Source organism: Diadema antillarum, unplaced genomic scaffold (assembly GCF_040938485.1).
Source record: "Diadema antillarum isolate AM-2024a unplaced genomic scaffold, OU_Dant_1.0 seq00001510_RagTag, whole genome shotgun sequence".
Lineage (NCBI taxonomy): Eukaryota > Metazoa > Echinodermata > Echinoidea > Diadematoida > Diadematidae > Diadema > Diadema antillarum.
In genome coordinates this window covers 74,905-96,661 of record NW_027272244.1, presented here as the reverse complement: position 1 = coordinate 96,661, position 21,757 = coordinate 74,905, and the positions used below count along the sequence as shown (strand labels likewise).

Here is a 21,757-nt window from a genome sequence, read left to right as displayed (position 1 = left end):
AATCTTACAACATTTCACGATTTCAACTTTTTCCCATTTTTTACAGAGATACTCGAGAGTATGTGTGAGAAAATATATATAAACCGATGTAGACTTTCTCTGTTTTTTCTTCGAATTATTGATATGCACATAGAACATAGAATAACTCCACGAAAAACCGCGGAAACTCGGGCATAACGACTGCTTTTGTGTTCAGTGTTTTTTTTTTTTCGCTTCGCTTTATGTCATTGAGTAATTGGTGAATGGTTTGATTGACTAATTAGCTAGTTGATCTTTTCCCTTTCTATCCATCAGAATTCTCACATCATACAGGAATCTACTCAAAATGAATGACATCCGATTGTTGGTCAAGGTTGGGCTTCTTCTCGTCAATATTCACCTCGGTGGTAAGGACCAGAAACATTGTTTAAGACACCGTTTATTTCTTCTCTTTCATTATTGAACACTTTTTGTCGTTTTGGTGTTTGTTTTGTGTACAACCACAAAGCCTAAGAAAAGAACAGAGTATGAAGGTTTTGTTCAAAAGTGATAGTTTAATAACGTTTAACAGAAATTTAAGAGCGGATTTAAGATATTCACGTGCATACAACTTGATGCTTCATTGGGAATGGACAATCACATGTAAATCAGATTCTGTCAACCTTTCTGTTGATTCCATCTCGATGTCTTTATCTAATACAAAGAAACACTTAATATCAATGATGCTATTCATTGTTTGCCTTAAAAAAAGTTATTATGAATAATGGATGCATGTCGGCAGGTATAGAAGACATTCTTCTCATTTTGTCACGTTCGATTTTACCGGGATCTATCAACCGATCTCCCTACATTTGTAATGTTGCAGCTGGAATAATGTTGGAACTCGAGGTACCATCGCCTCTACGGGCAGGCCGCGAAGACACTGCGGTGTGTACAGGAAAAGACGTCTCGGGCTGGGGAGCGCCGACCTGGCAGTTGAATAGCGTTGAAATCACTGAAGGGTTCACCACAGCTAGCAGTGCCATCGTACAAGATATAGTACAACCATCACGTTATTAGATTGGACGATGATTTTAGAGGAAATGGTATTTCAATTTATCACTATAAGGACTTTCAAGCAGACATGCAAACCAACCCTGTTGTGCAATTTATATCTGCAAAAATGTAGGAGCAGGTTTAAAAAACAAGACTTTTGTGGTGCAAATTTGGTGACATTTTCTGCTCCCCGCCATATCGAGATCGTCGTGTCGGCATGGTGCCAAGGCAAAATAAGACTTGAATTTTAGCAAATATTTCATTAAATTGTGCCATTTCAGATCATGAAAATGAAATAGACATACATAAAGAAATATACATATATACATGTAATGTACATACGTAATACGTAAACATATATTCATTGTACATAATGTTATATATGTTTATTCATATATTTTTCATAAGCTCATAAATGCACAAAAATAATAATGACGTGTCCTTACAAAGTTTCCCTACCATTAGTCACCATTAGTCTACATTAATTCATTCACAATGTAGATCACAAGAAAAAGTTAATAGCAATGGCTACGCAAATGGCTACTTGGAAAGTAGGGCATGTGCTTTTGTGTGTGTTTGGACGTAATAGTGATTCGTGAGCATGTTGAGAAATACACTGAAAATCACATTAAAATTTTATTTCTTTCAATTACTTACATCTATCTGTGAATCAATTTGTTCTGATATAAACAGAAACTGAAATGTTGCAAGGGAAAATGACACAACAGAGACAGAAAACGCTTCAGAAATCAAACCTGGAAGCCCAGACGGAAGTAACCTTTCACCTAGTGAGACACCCTCGATGGATCTCCGCACATTAATTCCACAAATAGCTCGTTTATTCCACTTAATATGATGTCTGAAGAAGAACAGATACTTCCTCTACCAGCACATAAATACCGAATCCGAAGATTAGACGGATTTTAAGAAATATTGGGTGTAAAATTCGTCTCTCGTGCATCAGAGCTCAGCTGAGTGAAAAGGAAGAAACTTTACAGGCTCTCAATGGACAATCTAAGGACTAGTTATAGGAGAGACACGAACATAAGAACAAATATACCTGATAACCCCTACTACAACCAAATATAAGAGGATGAACTTTGAAATTCTACTATGACTTCATAACTCTGATATGACTTCTACATTAGAAATCATTGATAAATTACACAGGAAAAATCACCTTCCCGTTCACACTCATAATGATAATGAGGTTATCCACTCTCAGTGTGGAACTCAATGCCCAGGTTGATCGGATATGAACTTTGGCCGACATGAAGAGAGCAAATCAAAACGGTCCTATTTGTAATCTTCACAAACATTGTGTTCGATTGGATTACAAGAAATCTTGGCCTTAAAGAATTATTCTTCAAAACCTTGTTGCTTATTTTGCCATTCATAATTTCATAAACATGATAAATCTGCTTCTTTGAAGGCATGGTGGTGAATATTTCCCAGCGAGGCATTAGGCATATTATGAGGCTTTCATAACGGAACCTCTACGGTGTGTGTTTAGACTGATCGCAAAAATATTCAAAGAGACAGATACATGTCAATTAATTTATGCTAGGACTGCCTTGAATGTAGACTAGTTTAGGACATGGTACCTTAACTCGTTCTGCTGACCAAATGTTGAACCAAAATGATCGTCACTGTTATTGGGAGACATTCATTTTCTGCCAATTTCTTATAAAGGTTACCATTAACCTTCTTGTACCAGCCGAGAGTCGTGTTCGTAAGGTTACAAAAACTTATCAGTGCAGAGTCTGAAGGTCTGGAAATAATCAAGGCAAAGAAGGAATCGATGGTATACTTCCTGTGTAACATATCGGTAATCTATTACAAGCGTCATGAATGTTTAAATTGTCGACAAGACCAAAACAATAAAGAACCTGCCACATGGACGGCAAAATGGAAAAGCATTGGAGGTTGAAAACGGAAGTGAACTTTCACCTACATTAATGAGTGAGCACAAAAACAGACTTTTTAACACCCCTTAAGGTTGACATTTTCTTCAACTATAGTAGGTGTATAGTGATTGAATACTTGTCTATCTTACCTACCTTGAAGTTAGTCCAACAGGTGTTTATTTGGTGTACATGAGTAACTTTGTTATACTCCCAGATAGAACGTGCAAGGAGAGTGATATGTGACATGATATAACGTCCGCTCTACGACTACGTGTAGATGGGCCGCATTAGAATTAACTATGCTAAATTATACATTTGTGATGTCTTCCTTTTATCAAACTTACCCTGAATATAAAACTAATAATGTCTGATTGTAAAAACACTGAAAGTTCATGAGACAATTGTCATAAACATATCGTCTATCAAAGAGTATATTCTGCCACTTCAATCTATAGGGAGTGTTTTATTTTTAACCCTTTGTGTTACGGTAGCACTGTAGGCTTAACAAAAGAAAGAGAGTACCAGTTGCAGTGGTGATAATTGTTCAGGAGAATATCATTAGGAGGGGTTTTCCTACCACTAAAATATTTTTCCTGACAGGTTTGGATTTCTGACAGACGGAAATGACAGCATTACGACCACCGAGTTCTTGGTAATATCACGATGCTTCCTGAACCATATTTGCTGCTTTTTCAATGGATCAGTGGTAAGGATTACTCCCGACTCTTCCCACCATCCAATCTCTCTAACAAATCGCCATTTTAACTCGATAAGAAGATGATGCTCTGTGGAATGGATGACCAGCTATATTAACTAACAGAGTCAGACCAAGTTTGAGAGTAAAGCGGCCACACTAATCTGCCTCGGTGGAACAAGTACGTGCGACGATTATGCGGGTGAGTACAATTCATGCAGCTTGATATCTTGGTAATGTTCCAAAACACACATCAGGCATTTAGGCTGAAGCGAAACGTGCATTAATGTGCGTTTTATCTTGCATCAATGCATGAACTATTCTACAATGGGAAACCTTGAATCATCAAGAGAGAGACAGAGAGAGAGACAGAGAGACAGAGACAGAGACAGAGAGAGAGAGAGACAGAGAAAGAGAGAGAGAGTGATGTTTTTTAATTTGTGTTTAAAGGGTGTGTTCAGTTGTGGTTGAGGTCAGGATTTACCTTTTAACGTCTTGCGAGATATTCAGAAACCACTCTATGAAATGGCAAAGAGCATGCAATTGTAATTGGTATCAAAAGTTTATTTGATGAATATCGGTTTTGAAATGACTGAGATGTCAAAAAAAAACCACAAAAAAAAAAACCAACAAAGAGATCGTAATAAAAGGCGTGGCCTATCGCTTTTTATCATTATCACTTTTTTGGATATCTCATCCATTTGAAAACCAATTTTCATCAAATAAACATTGAATCCTTCTTGAAATTATATGCTCTTTCATATTTCATAAGAGGTTTCTCATCATCTCACTTAGGAATGTTCAAAACATGAATCCCCACCTCAACCAGTACTGTACAGTCCCTTTATAATGTGGCACTATTTGGCACATTGAAAGAAAACATCTCCTTATTCCCATAAACATTACCTTGTATCAGTCTGTGGAACAGAAATAATATTGTTTCTCCAAAAAACTTCGAAGAAAAAGATCAAAACGAACTTTTTCCTATTGAAAGAAAAAACATCACATAGTAGCCTTCCCACACCTAGTTGTATACTGCCATGCATCTCATCTCATTTGAACAATTATTGGCCAAATGTTGTGAATTTGAATCTTACCATTCTTTGTGCAGTACTCGAACCAACTTAGTTTGGAAACCTTCCATTTGAACGATCAATGCCATGAATCCTTAAAAAATAATGTTAGGGCAATATATTTTCTTCGTTCTTTTTCCCCCATACTATTTAACAGGTCCCCATGCAAAACCAACAGCTCTATACTAATAATGTTGCTGAATCAGGGTTATCTAGCCGTCTTATCTTACATTACTCTCAGCAGTATTGCGTTATTTGCTCGGTTATTCTTTGCGGAGAAATTACTGGAATAACTCACCTGTGATTTCATCCTATATTTTTTGGAACAACTCTATGAACAAAATTTCTCTCTTTTCCACACACACACAAACGCGCGCGCGCGCACACACACAAACACCTGGGGGCATTTAATGAAGCATTTTGTTAGATATTATGTCTGACAAACTGTTAAAAACTACTGAAATCTGTGCATCTGATTGGCTGAGAGCAAATTTGTCCGACAAAGTTGCCAGACAAAAATGCTTCATGAAATGCCCCCCTGAACACACATATTTTTCATCATGTAGGACTATAAAACATGGATGAGTTGGTCTTTCAATTTTCCAATGCAAAATTTGTGTGAAATAAAGCTGATAAGTGTAACATATAGAGGGCATAGCGTATGTTTCTGTTATCTTTCTTTAATTTCCATTTCATGTAATTATCCTTTCACCTTTATATTGTTTGTAGTGAGGCTGGTTGGTGGATCAAACGAAAGGGAGGGTCGAGTTGAGATATTGTGTGACGGGCAATGGGGCACGGTGTGTGACGCTTGCTGGGATATCAACGACGCGAACGTGGTGTGCAGAGAGCTCGGCTACTCATCGGCCTCAGCTCATTATAGGGGAGCCCATTTCGGACAGGGATCTGGACCTATCTTGCTTCAAGAGGCTGGTTGTGATGGAACGGAAAACTCCCTGCTTCAATGCCCTCGAACATACTGGGGATGTGATACTACTTGTGATCACAGTTTAGACGCCGGGTTGAGATGTGAGGGAGACAGTAAGTTGGAATCATTCATTCACAAAAGTTCAAGCTGTGTTCGGTCATGATGACGTTATCATGCGTATTCTATCATATTTATTTCGTGGTTAATATGTAAACATTCCTGCAAAAAGATGGTGTTTCCCTTAGCGTTTTATGTACGTGTGTTTATTTTCCTTTTCTGCTTCAAAACCTGTAGTGGTGATATTTCCCTATTATAATGTACATGTAAATTCAAAATCTAACATGAAACATGTAAAATTTATGTACTCAAATTTATGTTAGCAGCAAAAATACGTAGTAAAAAGATCAATATGCAATACTCCAAAAGCATAATTATACTGCTATGATCGAGCCATTAAAGGGGAAGGCTAGTAACTGATCAATGGGAATCAGTTGAAATGTTGGGAGATGATTGTTCCAATCCTTATGGAATTCATTCAAGAGTTCATTGTATATCTATTGATGCGTGAAAATGATTTGCTTCAGAACGGTCTCATATTCAAGTAATGTGCAGATTAATGCTCCGTCACTGACCAGGGACGCTAACCTGGAAGCATTAAACTGCACATTACTTGAATATGAGACCATTCTGAAGCAAATCATTTTCACGCATCAATAGATATACAATGAACTCTTGAATGAATCCCATAATGATTGGAACAATCATCTCCCAGCATTTCCACTGATTCCCACTGATCAGTTACTAGCCTTCCCCTTTAAGGTAATATTTGAACAAATAAAAATGGGGCAAGCTGGATGCAATCTTTGAAGAATATTTTAAAATAGTTACATGTAGGTCAATACTCTAAGGTAAATAAAAACTGATTTCTTTGCTACCGATGTTCACTAGTTTTATATAATTATATCTTTACTATTAGTAGTAGTATTATCATCATTAGGTACTTTTAGAACTTCCAAGGTTCATGGTCAGTGGCAATAACAGGCTTTGCAAAACATTTGTACTCAAGGGATGGAATTTCCAAAAGACTTGAGCCCCTTATAATAATGGTAATTATCAAACTACAGATGCCAACTTGGATGCTCTCCTCTGAACAGATTTAATCTTCTTGCATCGCTCATTGTAAGATCATTCCATACACAAGAACATACTATGGTATGGGGCCTTAATGTCTAGATTTTTCACAATCAATTCTGGAGATGATAAAGCAGAAAACCTGCCAGTTACATATGAAACACATCGTTGGGAATATATTACTGCACATTGCTGTATAACTGATATATCTTTAATGATAATTTCGATTTGCAAGTGAGTATCCTTGCGGTTTAGTTTACAGCATTTGAAAACTAGGCTGAATGGACACAAATCATTTTTGAACTAATTATTATCAGTGTATCGAACTTTTAATGTTATCTTGGTTCCTTTCTCCGCTTTAAGAAACCACCAATTAGTTTCAAATGTTATACGAGAAGTAACGTTGGCGAAAACTGCGAATTTTCTATCCGTAATTTCGTGAATTATCGACATAAAGATACACTGATGTAACCTAATATTACATTATGTTAAGGAACCGCCAGTGCAGGTGCGTACAACGTGCGTAGCGACTTGACATTGATTCCCACGGCAGCGGACCATGGAGGCGTCCTACAGTGCAGCCTTCAGAGCAGTGAACAGTCCAGCACGTTACAAGTCCAATGTAAGTATTAGTCTTGTTGAAGTAGGTAGATAGTGAATAATATGTTTTGCCAACAATGTTTCTGTTGATAATATATATATATATATATATACGCTTTCATATTATGCGGTTCGCCCCTTTCACTGTTTTCGGTTATTTACTTATATATTCATTGAGGGCCTATGCAAATTTGTACATCTTGATCTGCGATATTTATATATATATATATATATATATATATATATATATATTTTTTTTTTTTTTTTGTACTGTATTCTTCCAGGTTGTCCTTTCTTTCCTTTGCCTATTGTTGTTGATAATTTGGACAAGTTGCGCCTTGAGTATTTGATTATTGGATGAATTTGGTGTCTTAAGAATTCCACGCATCATTATTATCATTACACACGCTCACACACACACACACACACACACACACACACACACACCATAAACAAAAAAAAAGGAACGTGAGAAAGTAACAAAAGAAGAAGTCGGTTTTTGTTTTCATTTCTATTCAGCGCCTGCTCATTGACTGGCATTAACGTAGCACATTGATATCCCCTGGGAATTGTGTTTATATATAAATTCTAAATCTTTAATGATAACCTGGTATTGCCTGGCTGAACACTTTGAAGTTTTTGTTTGAAAGATTATAAAGTGTCCAAAGGAAAGTAAGTATTGAAGTTTAGAAGATAAGTAAACAATTATTACCCATGCCAGCGTCACTCTTTATAAAGTGCATAGTTTTAAGCTAGTAGGTAGTATGTCCTTATATCTGGACGAGGTAGATAAACATCCAAATGAAAGCAACCAGTGATTGCTATGTAGACTTACACATGAGAGTGAAAATAGGTAAGGATATCAATGGTTATGAACTTATCGAAATGTTATGATTTAAGTATTCTTATATAGATAAATGGAATAGCAGGAACTTTAGTGATAACCTGAAACATTATCATTGACATAACTAAATGCATTACTTCACTGTTAAAACATCGGTGTTAGATTTAATACCATGGGTGTTAAATCTAACACCGATCAAACTTCAATAGAGGACCACACCCACAGGTGTAGAAAATGTATTGTGACGGTGTTAAAAAGTGTTCACCTGGCACTTCGTGGTGCTAATTTGACACTGTGGCTGGTGATATTTTTGACACTGCGCTAGAGTTAATTCAATAATGACACCGCATGGTGTTGATTTGATATTTGTGGTGTTAATTTCAATGGTATAACACCCGTCCAGCTCCAATAGGGGACCACACCAACTGGTGTTACTGTGGAGTAAATGTGTTTACACATTTTTTTTCAAAAATCAAGTACTTTATCGGAAAATTCTTTAAATTTTGAAATGACACCCGGAGGTGTTAATCTAACACCATGAATGAGCACCGGATGTAACACCAGCTCGGAGTTTCATACTTAACACCCGCCTTTTTGCAGTGTTGTTACCGCGAAAGATAGATAAAGACTGGGAATATCGACTACCTCATTATTTTTCAAGATTCCAGGCGGTAAACTTTCTAACCGTGTTTTGTTTGTTCTACATCATTTAGATAAAAGAAAACGTTAAGAACGCTGATGACTTAAAATGCATGCATTTTTTATCCAAGACTCCTTAGCAATAAGTCAATTATAAGCACCATGATTCAGAAAAAAAAAAATCAAATTTTCCTTCGCCTTAGAATTCAAGTAGGAAATTGAAAAAACAAAAATATCCAGCTCTAAATTTCCTACCAAAATATTCCAATTTCCTGGTTTGAAACCACATCTCTTTTTTTTTTCTGTTTCAATAACTTAACGCCTTACACTAATGGTCTTTAAGATAACTTTTGGCATATGACGTACGTACATGAATATGCAGCAACATAGCACTACCCAAGCTTTATTGACTTTTATTGATAAAGTGGCACATGCTCTTGACCATGCTTCACACACCATTGGTGTTTTTATTGATTTTTTCGAAGGCTTTTGACACGATAGACCATGATATTCTTCTTTATAAGTTAAGCCATTATGGCATTCGCGGGACGGCTATAGAATGGTTTAGAGATTATCTTACTGATAGAAAGCAGTATGTTTATTTAAATGGTCATGAGTCCTCCATGAAATCAATTACATGTGGTGTTCCCCAGGGTTCCCAGAGGCCTACTCGGCCCGCTATTATTTATCTTGTACAGAAATGACCTCCAAAATTCGTCAGAGATTCTTTCGTTTATATGCTTTGCAGATGACATAAATTTATATCTCTCACATCGTAATTCTAACACGCCTATTCATATGTCAAACAACGAACTGAAACTTGTTCAGTCCTGGAGTCATGGCATGAAGTTATCACTAAACATTGATAGAACATATTATATGCTGTTCAGTAACTCTTTGCAATTATTCCTGGTCATGTCCAAATTAATGACATTAATTTAACAAATGTTGATAGTATTAAGCTTTTAGGACTGCATATATGATAACGATTTATCTTGGAAATCTCACATCAGCTTTTTAACCAAAATTTGATCTAGGAATAAAGGAATTCTAAACAAACTAAAAGATTATATCCCCATCAACACATGAAGACTTTGTTCACAAAAACCGATAAGTCCATATCTGCCAAATGGAGATATTTGCGATTAAAGGTCAAGAAAGATAAAGAGAATAATAAGACAATTTTTGCTTCTTTTGACCATAACTTCAAAAATATGCCTTTATATGTAGTGACCAATATATCATTTAAAAGGTATTATTTTGTACTTTATGACAGAGACCATACTTCAAAATCTTCAAAAATGGACTTATCTGTTTCTGCAAACAAACTCTTCATATTGCAAATTATACACTCAACCATGATATCCCCTTACCTCAACTATGGAGTTCTGGCACGGGGTAACACGTCCCAATCTTTGCATGACTCGCTTTTTCTTCTACAAAAGCGCGCTATTAGAATAGTTAATAAGACTGGCTATTTCAATTCAATTCAATTCAATTTTATTTCCATTTCCATTGAATAAACAGAAAAAAATATGTACAATACATTTACAGAACGAATTTATAACAATTTCAAAGAAAACGTACAAGTGGTCACGAGTAACAACAGAATTTCGTTTCTAAGGTATATACCTAATACAAAGATTAGAATGGAAATGGAGGGTCCCACTTAAAAAGCAAAGCTTGTAGGGTATGGGACCCTCAAAAGATACGTACACAAAGTCAAAGAAACCAATGTCAACTGACATGAAATTAACTTAGGAAGGGGAAAAAAAGAAGAAAAAGAAAAAAACAAAAAAGGGAGAGATGAGACTATGGTACAACACACGCCATCGTGGACACAAGCATACTGTACTTCATGATGAAAATGCAATGACAAGACAATACAACGCTCCCTGGTTTGAAATTGCGATTGATTGGGTGCATATGCCGGTATGAATGCAAAGGAACGGATATAAAAAAAAGAGAAAGAGAATAGACTCACTGTTACTGGTACAATAAAAGAAATATCTGAGGTAAACTTATGTTAGACAGATTGTTTTCCTTAAAAGATGATTTCTTTGTGATATCTTAATACTTGTAAAAACAAACAAACAAACAAACGACTTGATTGAGAGAATGAAACCGAACCTAATTTGGTTGTATATCATAAGATTTCAACAGAAAAATAAATAATTTGTTCTTAAAAGAATTCAAAGTTTGTGCTGTTATTATGTCGTTGGGAAGTGAGTATTTATCTCATACAGATACATTTTTCCATAAGAACAAAATCTTGAAAACGTCAGATTTGTTTCATTACAATTGAGGGATATTCATGTATAAATTATCCAAAAATGATCTTCCTGATATTTTTTTTTCTTTTGCATATATTTAGAAGAAATTATTTTATTCAGAATTATCCCACTTGCCAACGTGACGCTTATCACCTTCCAGGTACCCGAACCATTTTTGCGAGAAAAAAAAAAATGTATATACAGAGCCGAAATACTGGAACGATCTCCCCATAGAACTCGCAGGTTGTTGTCATTGTCGACCTTCAAATACAAATTAAGACAGACTTTATTGAATAATTACATTGCGTATGTCCATTGAAATTTCCTTCTATCTTGTTCATGTGCCTTTTGCTGCTGTGTTGGTTGTTGTCATTCAAATCAGTTTAGCCTCTCTGTTTGCGCTCTTAAATTCCTCCACACCAGTACCCTTTTTCGTACCCTAAGACTTCAGAACGCGTGAACAGCTGGCTTTGTTGTACTCGTCTCAGTGGTATACTGGCTAGTAATTATATTTATTTTCTTTTTTTAATGTTAGTACTTGTATGTTCACACTTTAGGCTTCCCGCTTCTCTTCCGAGGACTCGCATGTCGAGTTGTTCTTTTTTTTTCAGCATTATTCAAATCGTATTATTACACCAAATTGTCAACATTGCTAAATCAACTGTTCTTACGTATGCAGAATGTGGTTATCTGTTTATCATTATTTATATTGAGAAAACTCTGTTATTGCCCGGGTATATTTGCCTTTCATTTTTGTTTTTCTTTATTTTGGTCCTACGTTGCAACCGTGCTCCTCATCTGTATCTTACACTCTGTTCAGTATTTGGGACCTAAGCTTAACAAGCTCGCTTTTAATTAGGTTCCATCATATTTCTTTAGCATTATACAAAGAGCCAAACTTACGAAGAGTGACCGCTGTGTTTTATATATGTTTACGTTAATTTACTGTGCATCCGAGTCGGATATTATGATTCATTTCATTCTATTATATTTGATGTACATTCCTTCATTGAGAAATATGAACATGAAATAAATTGAATTCAATTCAATTAAATACTGGAAGATGAAAATCGAGTTAAGTCAGCGCTGAAGTAACTATAACTGTCTACTATTACCACTTGTCACGTGACAGACGCCCCCGCGGACAATATCATCGTGATTCAGATCAGCCACGTCGAGGATGAAGAGGAAACAAATGACCTTAAGATCACGTGTCATGTCAACACATGTGACCAACCGGTACCACCAATCGAGGCATACGAGATTGCAATCGATGACGTCATTCAGTCATCATCAAGCTCGCCCACCGTGACCCTTGACCCTCTCCCCAGTGGATGCGTGGAGATCTCCTGCACTGGTATTAACGAGATTGGTAACACGACCACTGCACAGACTTACTGTACAAAAAGCTGTGGTAAGAGAATATTGCAGTTTTGAATCCTGTTATAATATATAATGTTTCTTCCTATCATATATATATTTTTTCTTTGATCAAAGTTCTCACTATTTATTATTTGTTTCTGGCCAGTTTTCCCTTTCTTGTTTCAATATATATATGTATATATATATATATGTATATATATATATATATATATATATATGTGACCCTGAACCTCAAAACAAACAAAAAGTCGCCAGACATGAATTTTTAGTTAAGACCTTATTCTGAAAGAGCAGATTTTAAGCTTTAAAATGATGTATAACTCAAATCAAATGGACTTTCTTAACCTATCTAAACATCGGAAAGAAAGCACAAACTCAGGAAAAGTGTGAACTGAGAAAAGAGGCTCTGAAGTACAGTGTCTATTCAAGCGCTTAATCTTTACCAAACCGTGCTGGCTGTGCGATGAATGGGACAGAAGAACAGGAAGTAAACCACCAGAGTAACAACAATGAAGGGATTATCAAATTAAACTGAAATTAGGCATGCCTCATTAACATATTCTGTCTATAATCAATGCCAACTTTCAAATCAGTAGCACTATCTTTTCAAAAGTTATTAGAATTGAAAGTGAAGAGTGTGGACAAGGTTTTTCTGAAATGAAAAAGGGATTCTAAAGATACACCTAATCACACTATTCTACCAAAAATGTTCGAGATAAACTGCTAAAAAAAAACACACTTTCCTGCCCGTTTTATGATACCAAATTTTAGCATAATGTAAAAGAGAAGACCCGCTTTTTCAGTAAATATGAAAAAGTCAAGTTCGGCTAGGTTGACCAATTTCACTTGTTTTCAGTCCTCACGCAAAATCAGTGTGTGCGACTTTATGTTCGTTTTGAGGCTGGTGCACGGTCACATACATATTGCTTACTAATATCTTTAAACCTGAACATGGAATATCTGTTGTTTTTTTTTTTCCTTTTGGTTTTTTTTTTTCCGGGGGAGGACTTCTGTGAGCATACATGTATCTCCAAATACACACAAGCACACACAAACACACACACACACACACACATACACAAACGAACACATGATATGTATATTATCAGGGAGGTCACCTCCCTGATATTATTCATTTCATAATATATGTATATGCCTATAATCATAATTGTACACCTTATTTTGCCACATCCTTCAGCGTGGCAGTTAGAGTTGTCTAATCCTCGAGCAGTTTCATCTTTATAGTAAATTCGTTTTCATATAAAGTCCCACCCAGACATCTCGAGATCTACGACGGAAACGGGAGGCTGTTGGAAGAAAACGTCACTGTTCGAGAAGGAGACGATTTGGTTGTCAGGTGTATCGCCCGTGGAGCTAAACCTGCTGCATCCATTGCATGGTACCTCGACGATAAAATGGTTACGGGCGACCTCATCAATATAACCAGTAACTCCCAGGATGCACGTTTGAATGACACGAGTTATCGGCTGGTCATTCCTGCCTTGGAGACACAAAACAATCTGCAGAAGATAATCTGCAAAGCCACGATCGAACCTGACGTCACAAAAGAAGTCAACGTAACAGTGCACGTTTGGAGTGAGTGTTTTTCTCCTTGATAGCAGATTGTTAACGTTTCGAGAAGAATGTGACACGAATGATATTCCTTTCGTATTTCTTCGTTACGCAGAAAACTCAACTGTAATATGACATGAAAGGATATTTTGTGATATTAAGGATGTAGAACGCGTTGAAATTTCACTTTCAGTCTAAAGAAAATGTAAAAGAGCACTAAATGTCGTCCTAACCAAGCTTGATTGTTCTGTCATGAGTCGTAAGACTAAAGATATAATAGCACTGCCTTATGAAAAAAAGAGAGTGTTTATGCAGTCCCATTCTGGCTTTAAGCAGTCAGTCATAACGTAGGTCAAACAAACTTTTGAATTAAAGGTCAACCTGACAGGCGAGTTTGGCTGGAGGGTCTAGATGATGTGGATCCGTCTACCACCGAGCGAAAATTTCGTTGTGGCATTCAAGGGGGCTATCCGAGTCCGCAGATCACATGGTTTCTTAGCCAGCAAAATGTCACAATGAACTCGTCTACCAACCACGCCTCCTTAGCATCCGGGCATTTCAATACCAGCAGCGAACTAAGTTTGACGCTGACGCTTCAGGACAACGGAAGGACACTGAGGTGCGTCATCAACCATGTGGCTCTTGATGAATCGCTATTACAAGAAGGAGTCTTGCGCGTCTGTGAGTATTATCATTTTTTTTACTGTTCTTTGAATGAAACTGAAGTTGATGCCAGAATTACAAAACCTTCTTTTGATTATACAAGATGTATATAAATGGTTTCTCAACTTTCGATATCAACTGTAAACAAATTTCGATTCGAATGGCGGTAAACAGGGAAGGATATTATTTGAAGTATATGATTGATGATACTTTGGCACACGTATTTGATTTTTGCTTGGTAAATGGAAGAAACACTTGATTTTTAGATAGATTTCCGAAACATGTCCAAATAACATGAATAACAAAACATTCATTTGTATTATTCGAAGAGAGCAATAGAACATCGAGGTAATGCATAATTATTTGAATAATACAAGAATCCGTTTCATAATTATGGTTCCCTGTGATGATCCTTATGAATTAAGTGCTTTGTTGTACATTTTTGTGTGAATTTATGTTTCTGCGTCTGTGCGTGTGTAAGGACCTGCATACATTTCTATCTACGCGCATCGTATGTAATACCTCTCTCTTTCAATTTATCCCTCACTACTCGGTCACTCAGGTGCTAAAGTTGACGTTCATGTTGCAATATCTAAAATCGACACATCGTCGGTGATTTTGCAGTCAGACATTAAACCACGAGTAGGTTCGGAAGCAATACACTGCGACCTGAAAACCTGCAATGTCAACTCAAGTAAGTAACCTTTTCAAATATTTTTGAGTGTACTGCACAATCGTATGTCCGCGTTCGTGTGCTCAAAGGCGAAACGACGTGAATCAAAAAATACTTTACCGTACCATATCGTACCAAATTGTATCATACCATGCCAGTTGTGGATAACTCTTAGTAGAAATAATTCATTCCTCGAATACCTCACCTATGTGCATTTCTTTCATAATTTCATTATAAAATTCATGCACCTTAATAAGACCATATCTATGATTATAATTTCTACATAAATTTTATCAATTTCATTGACAGGAAATGTTACCGTTTTGAACCAGTGCATCACCACTCCTGTGTACGACATTGGGCTTGACAATCATTACCAAGTGCCCGACCTGGAGCCGTCTACAAGGTACTCCGTGCGGCTATCCTGCCGTTACGGATGTGGCGAAACATCCAAAGAGATACAGATTACAACATTGCATTTGGAGAGCAACGTCGAGAACAGTAAGTTCGCCTCTTTTATTACACACGCAAAATCCGTGTCAGTTTTATGTCATTATGCTTAGTTTCATTTCATTTCATTTCATGCCATGTCATGTCATGTCATGCCATGTCATGTCATGTCATGTCATGTCATTTCATTCATTTTATTTCATATCACTTCACTTCATTTCGTATTGTTTATTTACTATTTTCAGCCAACCGCACGGTTTGAATAATACAACACTTATATTTGCTCATCATCACCTTTGGTCCCTTTCACGCACGCACACACACACACACACACACTCTCTCTCTCTCTCTCTCTCTCTCTCTCTTACAGACACATAGACACACAGACACACACACACACACACACACACACACACACACGCGTTTGTATTTACATAAACAGACACCAATAACTAATACTCACGACACACCCAGTACCTACACATGAATTGAAAACATGGTTAATCTGTCAGGTAAATGCAATAAATACGCCTTCAGTATATGACTCCGTTGTTTATTCCTCTGAAATGGAAAATAATATTTTGAATATCTCATTAAAAAAAATCGCTGAATAATTTACAATTTCATGTAATACTCTCGTCAATCGAACATCTTGTATGTAGCAGAGAAAGACAACCTATAAAAGTAATATGATGTGCACTCTATAGACAGACATTTTTTTGGAGTAATAGTACATATTTCATTATTGTCTGATTCGCATAGACTATGCCTAGAAGCAAAATTATTGCGGATAAATGGACTTTGTGTTTCTACAGGTCAATATCATCGCAGCACAATGGACATCTCATTGCACTGCACACCCTCTGCACTGATGTTCACTTTGGGAGTGGCGACATTTCTGTATAGTGCAATTTATGGTAGTTTACTTTAAGCTGTAAGTTTACCTAGGGCTTACTCCCTATACGACAGCCAAGCTCCGTCCTTAAATATAGTCCCCAACATTTTTTTTTAAACAATTATTTGTTTCTTGTTCAAAATATTGTTTAAAGTGTTCATTTTTGACATAACTAATAGACTGCCATACTGTAGGCCTACTTACAATATTCAATTGTATTACAAATCAAGAGTTTGTTCGCAAAAACCGATAAGACCCTATTTGCCAAATGGAGATATTTGCGATTAAAGGTCAAGAAAAATAAAGAGAATAATAAGAAAAATTTTGCTTCTTTTGACGATAACTTAAAAAAGATGTACCTTTATATGTGACCCTGCACCTCAAAACAAGAGCCAGACATGAACTTTTAGTTGAGACCATATTCTGAAAGAGCAGACTTTAAGCTTTAAAATGATGTATAAATCAATTCAAATGGACTCTCCTAACCTATCTAAATATTGGAAAGAAAGCACAAACTCAGGAAAAGTGTGAACTGAGAAAAGAGGCTCTGAAGTACAGTGTCTATTCAAGCGCTTAATCTTTGCCAAACCGTGCTGGCTTTGCGATGAATGGGACAAAAAACAGGAAGTAAACCACCAGAGTAACAACAATGAAGGGATTATCAGATTAAACTGAAATTAAGCATGACTCATTAACACATTCTTTCCATAATCAATGCCAACTTTCAAAGCAGTTGCACTATCCTTTCAAAAGTTATTAGAGTGGAAAGTGAAGAGTGTGGACAAGGCTTTTCAGAAATGAAAAAGGGATTTTAAAGACACACCTAATCACACTATTTTACCAAAAATTTTCGAGATAAACTGCTAAAAAAAACACTTTCCTGTCCGTTTTATTATACCAAATTTTAGCATAATGTAAAAGAAGACCCGCTCTTTCAGAGAATATGAAAAAGTCAAGTTCGGCTAGGTTGACCCATTTCACTTATTTTCAGTCCTCACGCAAAATCAGTGTGTGCGACTTTATGTTCGTTTTGACGTGCACGGTCACATATACATAATCATATACATTTACCAGACCCATCTGGAATGATGTAATAACTTTATAGGTTTGCCACCTGCAAGTGCTTTGGATTTTAAAGACTTCTAATTTGAGTTCTGGTAATTCCCACTATAGGGAGTTTTGGAACTTTACTCAGTGGCACTGTTATACTGTTATTGTAAATGTTAACACTCTTACAGGGTTTTCTTATAATACCAACATTGCCTATGATATTTTTTTCTTCCAAATACGAGTGTCATTTCTCTAACAAGAAATAGAACATTCTTCTGTCATTGTCACTGCAAGTATCTTATTTTCACTAGAAACTAGTGGCGAGTCCCCCGCATCTGATATTTTGTCGATCAAGACTTCGGAGTTCCTAAACAAAGACCGTCAGATGAATCTGCTAATCCTGTGCAGAGCGAACCTGAGCGACCAGCCGTTCCCGTACCTCCATTTGTATTCAATTGAGGTGGATGGGACCATCCTTTCCAACGCGAGCTGGACCTCGGCCGTCCTGAGACCACGCCCAAACAGGTGTATTAATGTCACGTGTTCCGCAACTAATGGCGTCGGAATTACTTCCGCTTTGACGAGGCACTGTCCGAGGGGTGAGCAATATGAAATCTAGAAATGTCAGCTCTTTCTCTTCCATTATCTCCCAGGCATAAAGCAATCGAAAGTTTCCGTCTTTCAAAATCCTTTGCCGGACATGTTCTTGTAGGAGCGTTATCGATGGTGGGTTAAAGGTGGGAATATCTGTGATTTACTGGGTTTGATCCCTGCCATGTAATATGTACTTTCCTCCTTTTATTAAGATTAATCTGAAAAGCAGCCAAACAATCATTATTAGTGAAGGCGGGTTTCTTTTTAGATACAACGAAATCCTTTGGATTATTTTCTTATTCTCCTTTAGCGTCTTTCCGAAGTAAGAAACGCTTGACGTATTCATTACAATGAATCCAACCCTAGGGAGGCTTTACATGGACATAAATACTTTTTAAGGATATAATAGATGTCTTCTTCGTTAAGTAGTTATGTGTTTTACACTGTATTATGTGCCATCTAATTGCCTGCTTTAGCGCTGACATTTTTTAGTAAGCATGTCTTTCAGCTTATGCGGTTTCTTTATAATGTTCTGCTTAGGCAAGTTTGATAGGCTTGTTATGGGTGGAGATAAAACAACGAAAGGGAAAATAAAAGAGCCTGTTTGATTTCATATATCATTTCAAAAAAGAATGTTTTATGGTTATAATATTATGTCCTTTCTTTTTGACTGATATTGTCGAGAAAAGATTTTTTTTCAGCTTTTGAATGACGACAAAAACATTGTACCTTGCACTCATAGATCACGCGCCCCCAGCGAGTAACATCCTCTCCATCGAAACCCAGGAGATCAATGGGGAAGGAAGTGAGGTCATTCTCGTTATCACGTGTCACATCAGCCTTCAAGACCAGCCGTTCCCACACCTTCACACATACACCATCGGAGTCGACAACACCACGATCTCCTCGTCCAGCTGCGCCTCGGCTCTCTTCAGACCACGCCCACATAAAAGGTGCATCAACGTCGCGTGCTCCGGGACAAACGGGATTGGTTGGACCTTCACCAGTCTTAGACATTGTCGAACATTTGACTCGAAGAAAGGTAAGTATTAAAGCCAGATGCGCTGCTGATAATAAGCCATAATCAAAGAGAATATGATTCCTAAAACGAAACAATTAATTTTGTTGAGAGGGACTCTTGGTTCATTACGTCAATGTGACTTTATTTTGCAAGACATGTAAATGACTTATTGTCCTTACGGTCACTCGAATACGAGAGGGACTTTTTATGTTATACCAATTGTAATAAAAATCAGGCCTGTAATATTCAGTACATTTTAAATCTAAATAGATGCACGATTCAATCTACAATACAATTAAGGTAACATTTTCAATTTTGGCCTATATTTTTATATTGACCGCTCTAAGAATACATCTCAGGATTTATTGAGAATATGACATACATTTCAATGAAGGTTACCAAGCACAGAGTTTATGATATCCTTTGGTGTTCTTCAAATCTGAAGAAAAAAGAAACTATTCATGTCAAAGACATTATTGATAGGGGCATAATTTCACAGTTGAGCTGCTTTTCGTTAACCGTTCGTAAATGTTAAATCGTAACGATCGAAGATATATCTGCCGGCATAGTTGCAATTTCATAAACTGTTTCCCCACTACACAACAAATAATTAGAATGTTTATTGAGCTTTCCCTCGAAAGAAACACTAGAACACATTGAAACACGTATTTATCTCCTAAAGGTGATACACCCAGTGCGCTTGACCAGACAAAAAAAACAAGAGTTTTATTTTACAGCTTTGAATCTAAATTTTCACCTTGTACGTCGTATTAAAGATCCAATTGCTGGTCTTCGTCGAGGAGTTCTTCAGCAGCCATCGACCACGTACGCCCTGCTCGTCGCCGTGTTTTTCCTGTCGTTGTTGACCTGTGCGACGGTGATCATGAGGAGGAGAGAGGTCACTGTCTTTTAAAAACTAAACACCTTCTACATACCTTCAACTCTTCTTTTACTTAATTAACTGAGTCCGATAGGATTTTCCTGCTTTTTGCTGTTGTTGTTGTTCATAAAACGAAAGGAGGATGAAAGTTTTATTTTATTTTACTAGCCTTTCTTCATGTTCATTTATAAAACATTACATCTGTTTGTTGTCTTTTATTCTGCTTTATAGTCAAAGAAAAATTATTTTCTATTGTTAAGCCAAGAGGAGGTTGGATTGCCTATTGCAAGTATAAATTGCATGTGATTAACGAGTATTGATCGATTTGATACGATGTGACTGAGTTTGAAAGTTTAAGTTCGAAATCGTGACAATTTTGTATAATAAATATGGCACATCAATATGCTCGTATCTTTATCAATTTACTAATTTAGCACTTTGTTGGCATAGAGTATCGTTTTTAGGCCTCATTTTGAAATTAGTTGCTTCTTCCAATATTAGTAAAACAATAAATACATAGATAATTAGAAAGCAAGAAAATGTCTCATTCATTTTCTTTAAAACAATATCAATTATTGTTTCCAACTTCTCCGAGTATTATCGTTTAATTATACTGAAATTATTATACTGATCTTAAAGTCACATGATATGTGCTTAAAACCTATGAAATGGGAGTTGCACCGTCACTGCATTGTTAATCAGTGAACAAGGCAATAAGATTATTTTACTTTCATGCATGACTCTATTCTTGCTTAGTATTTAAACCGATGAACTAAATCATTTAACGTGGATCTACATAGTTTTAAATACCAGAATGTGATTACAAAATATGTTACTCAGTAAATAAAAGTTTGCTGAAGATTGACAATGTTGTCTTTTTATCTCTCGTCTGGTTTCATAGGTGTGTTCCAGTTGAAGAGTTCGTTTGCAAAAACCGATAAGTCCATATTTGCCAAATGGAGATGTTTGCGATTAAAGGTCAAGAAAAATAAAGAGAATTATTAGAAAGTGTTTGCTTCTTTTGACCATAACTTCAAGAATGTACCTTTATATTTAGTGACAAATATATCATTCTAAAGGTATTATATTTTACTTTATGACAGAGACCATACTTCAAAAATCTTCAAAAATGGACTTATCGGTTTTTGCAAACAAACTCTTCATAAGTATTAGTCCAAAATGTCCCGTGTAGGTTCGGTTGTGTGTGTGTGTGTGTGTGTGTGTGTGTGTGTGTGTGTGTGTGTGAGTGTGTTGGTGTTTATGTTAACAATATCATGACAACTTTACTGAACATTGCGTACCTAAAATAACTAAATAAAAAAAGGAATATAATGCAAGAGACTCCCTTCATAAGGGCAACATTTGAGTGTGATGTCAGCTTCGATACCACTCAACAATACGAATGACGTCATGACTCACAACGAATGACGAATTGTGAACTGTTCCTCTCTAAACAGGTTTAAGTTTGTCCAT

The 21,757-nt window shown here is 36.4% G+C and overlaps 1 protein-coding gene across 1 annotated transcript; it reads left to right on the top strand.

Annotated features, from left to right (window-relative positions):
• The first annotated feature begins 325 nt into the window (after positions 1–325).
• LOC139710221 (uncharacterized) lies at positions 326–20,416 on the top strand. The gene is made up of 9 exons (XM_071622152.1): positions 326–386; positions 845–1,017; positions 3,742–3,817; positions 5,418–5,729; positions 7,241–7,369; positions 12,236–12,517; positions 18,101–18,388; positions 19,126–19,425; positions 20,181–20,416. Exons 1-9 carry the CDS (start codon positions 326–328, stop codon positions 20,315–20,317), a joined length of 1,758 nt encoding a protein of 585 aa, XP_071478253.1. The 3' UTR covers positions 20,318–20,416.
• The last annotated feature ends 1,341 nt before the right edge of the window (positions 20,417–21,757 follow it).

Excerpts from the sequence above, each read along its gene's own strand:
- LOC139710221 (XM_071622152.1), top strand. The coding sequence starts at position 326 with ATGAATGACATCCGATTGTTGGTCAAGGTTGGGCTTCTTCTCGTCAAT. Across the intron at positions 387-844 it reads CGTCAATATTCACCTCGGTG|CTGGAATAATGTTGGAACTC; the intron begins GTAAGGACCAGA and ends GTAATGTTGCAG. Across the intron at positions 1,018-3,741 it reads GTGCCATCGTACAAGATATA|AGTCAGACCAAGTTTGAGAG; the intron begins GTACAACCATCA and ends ATTAACTAACAG.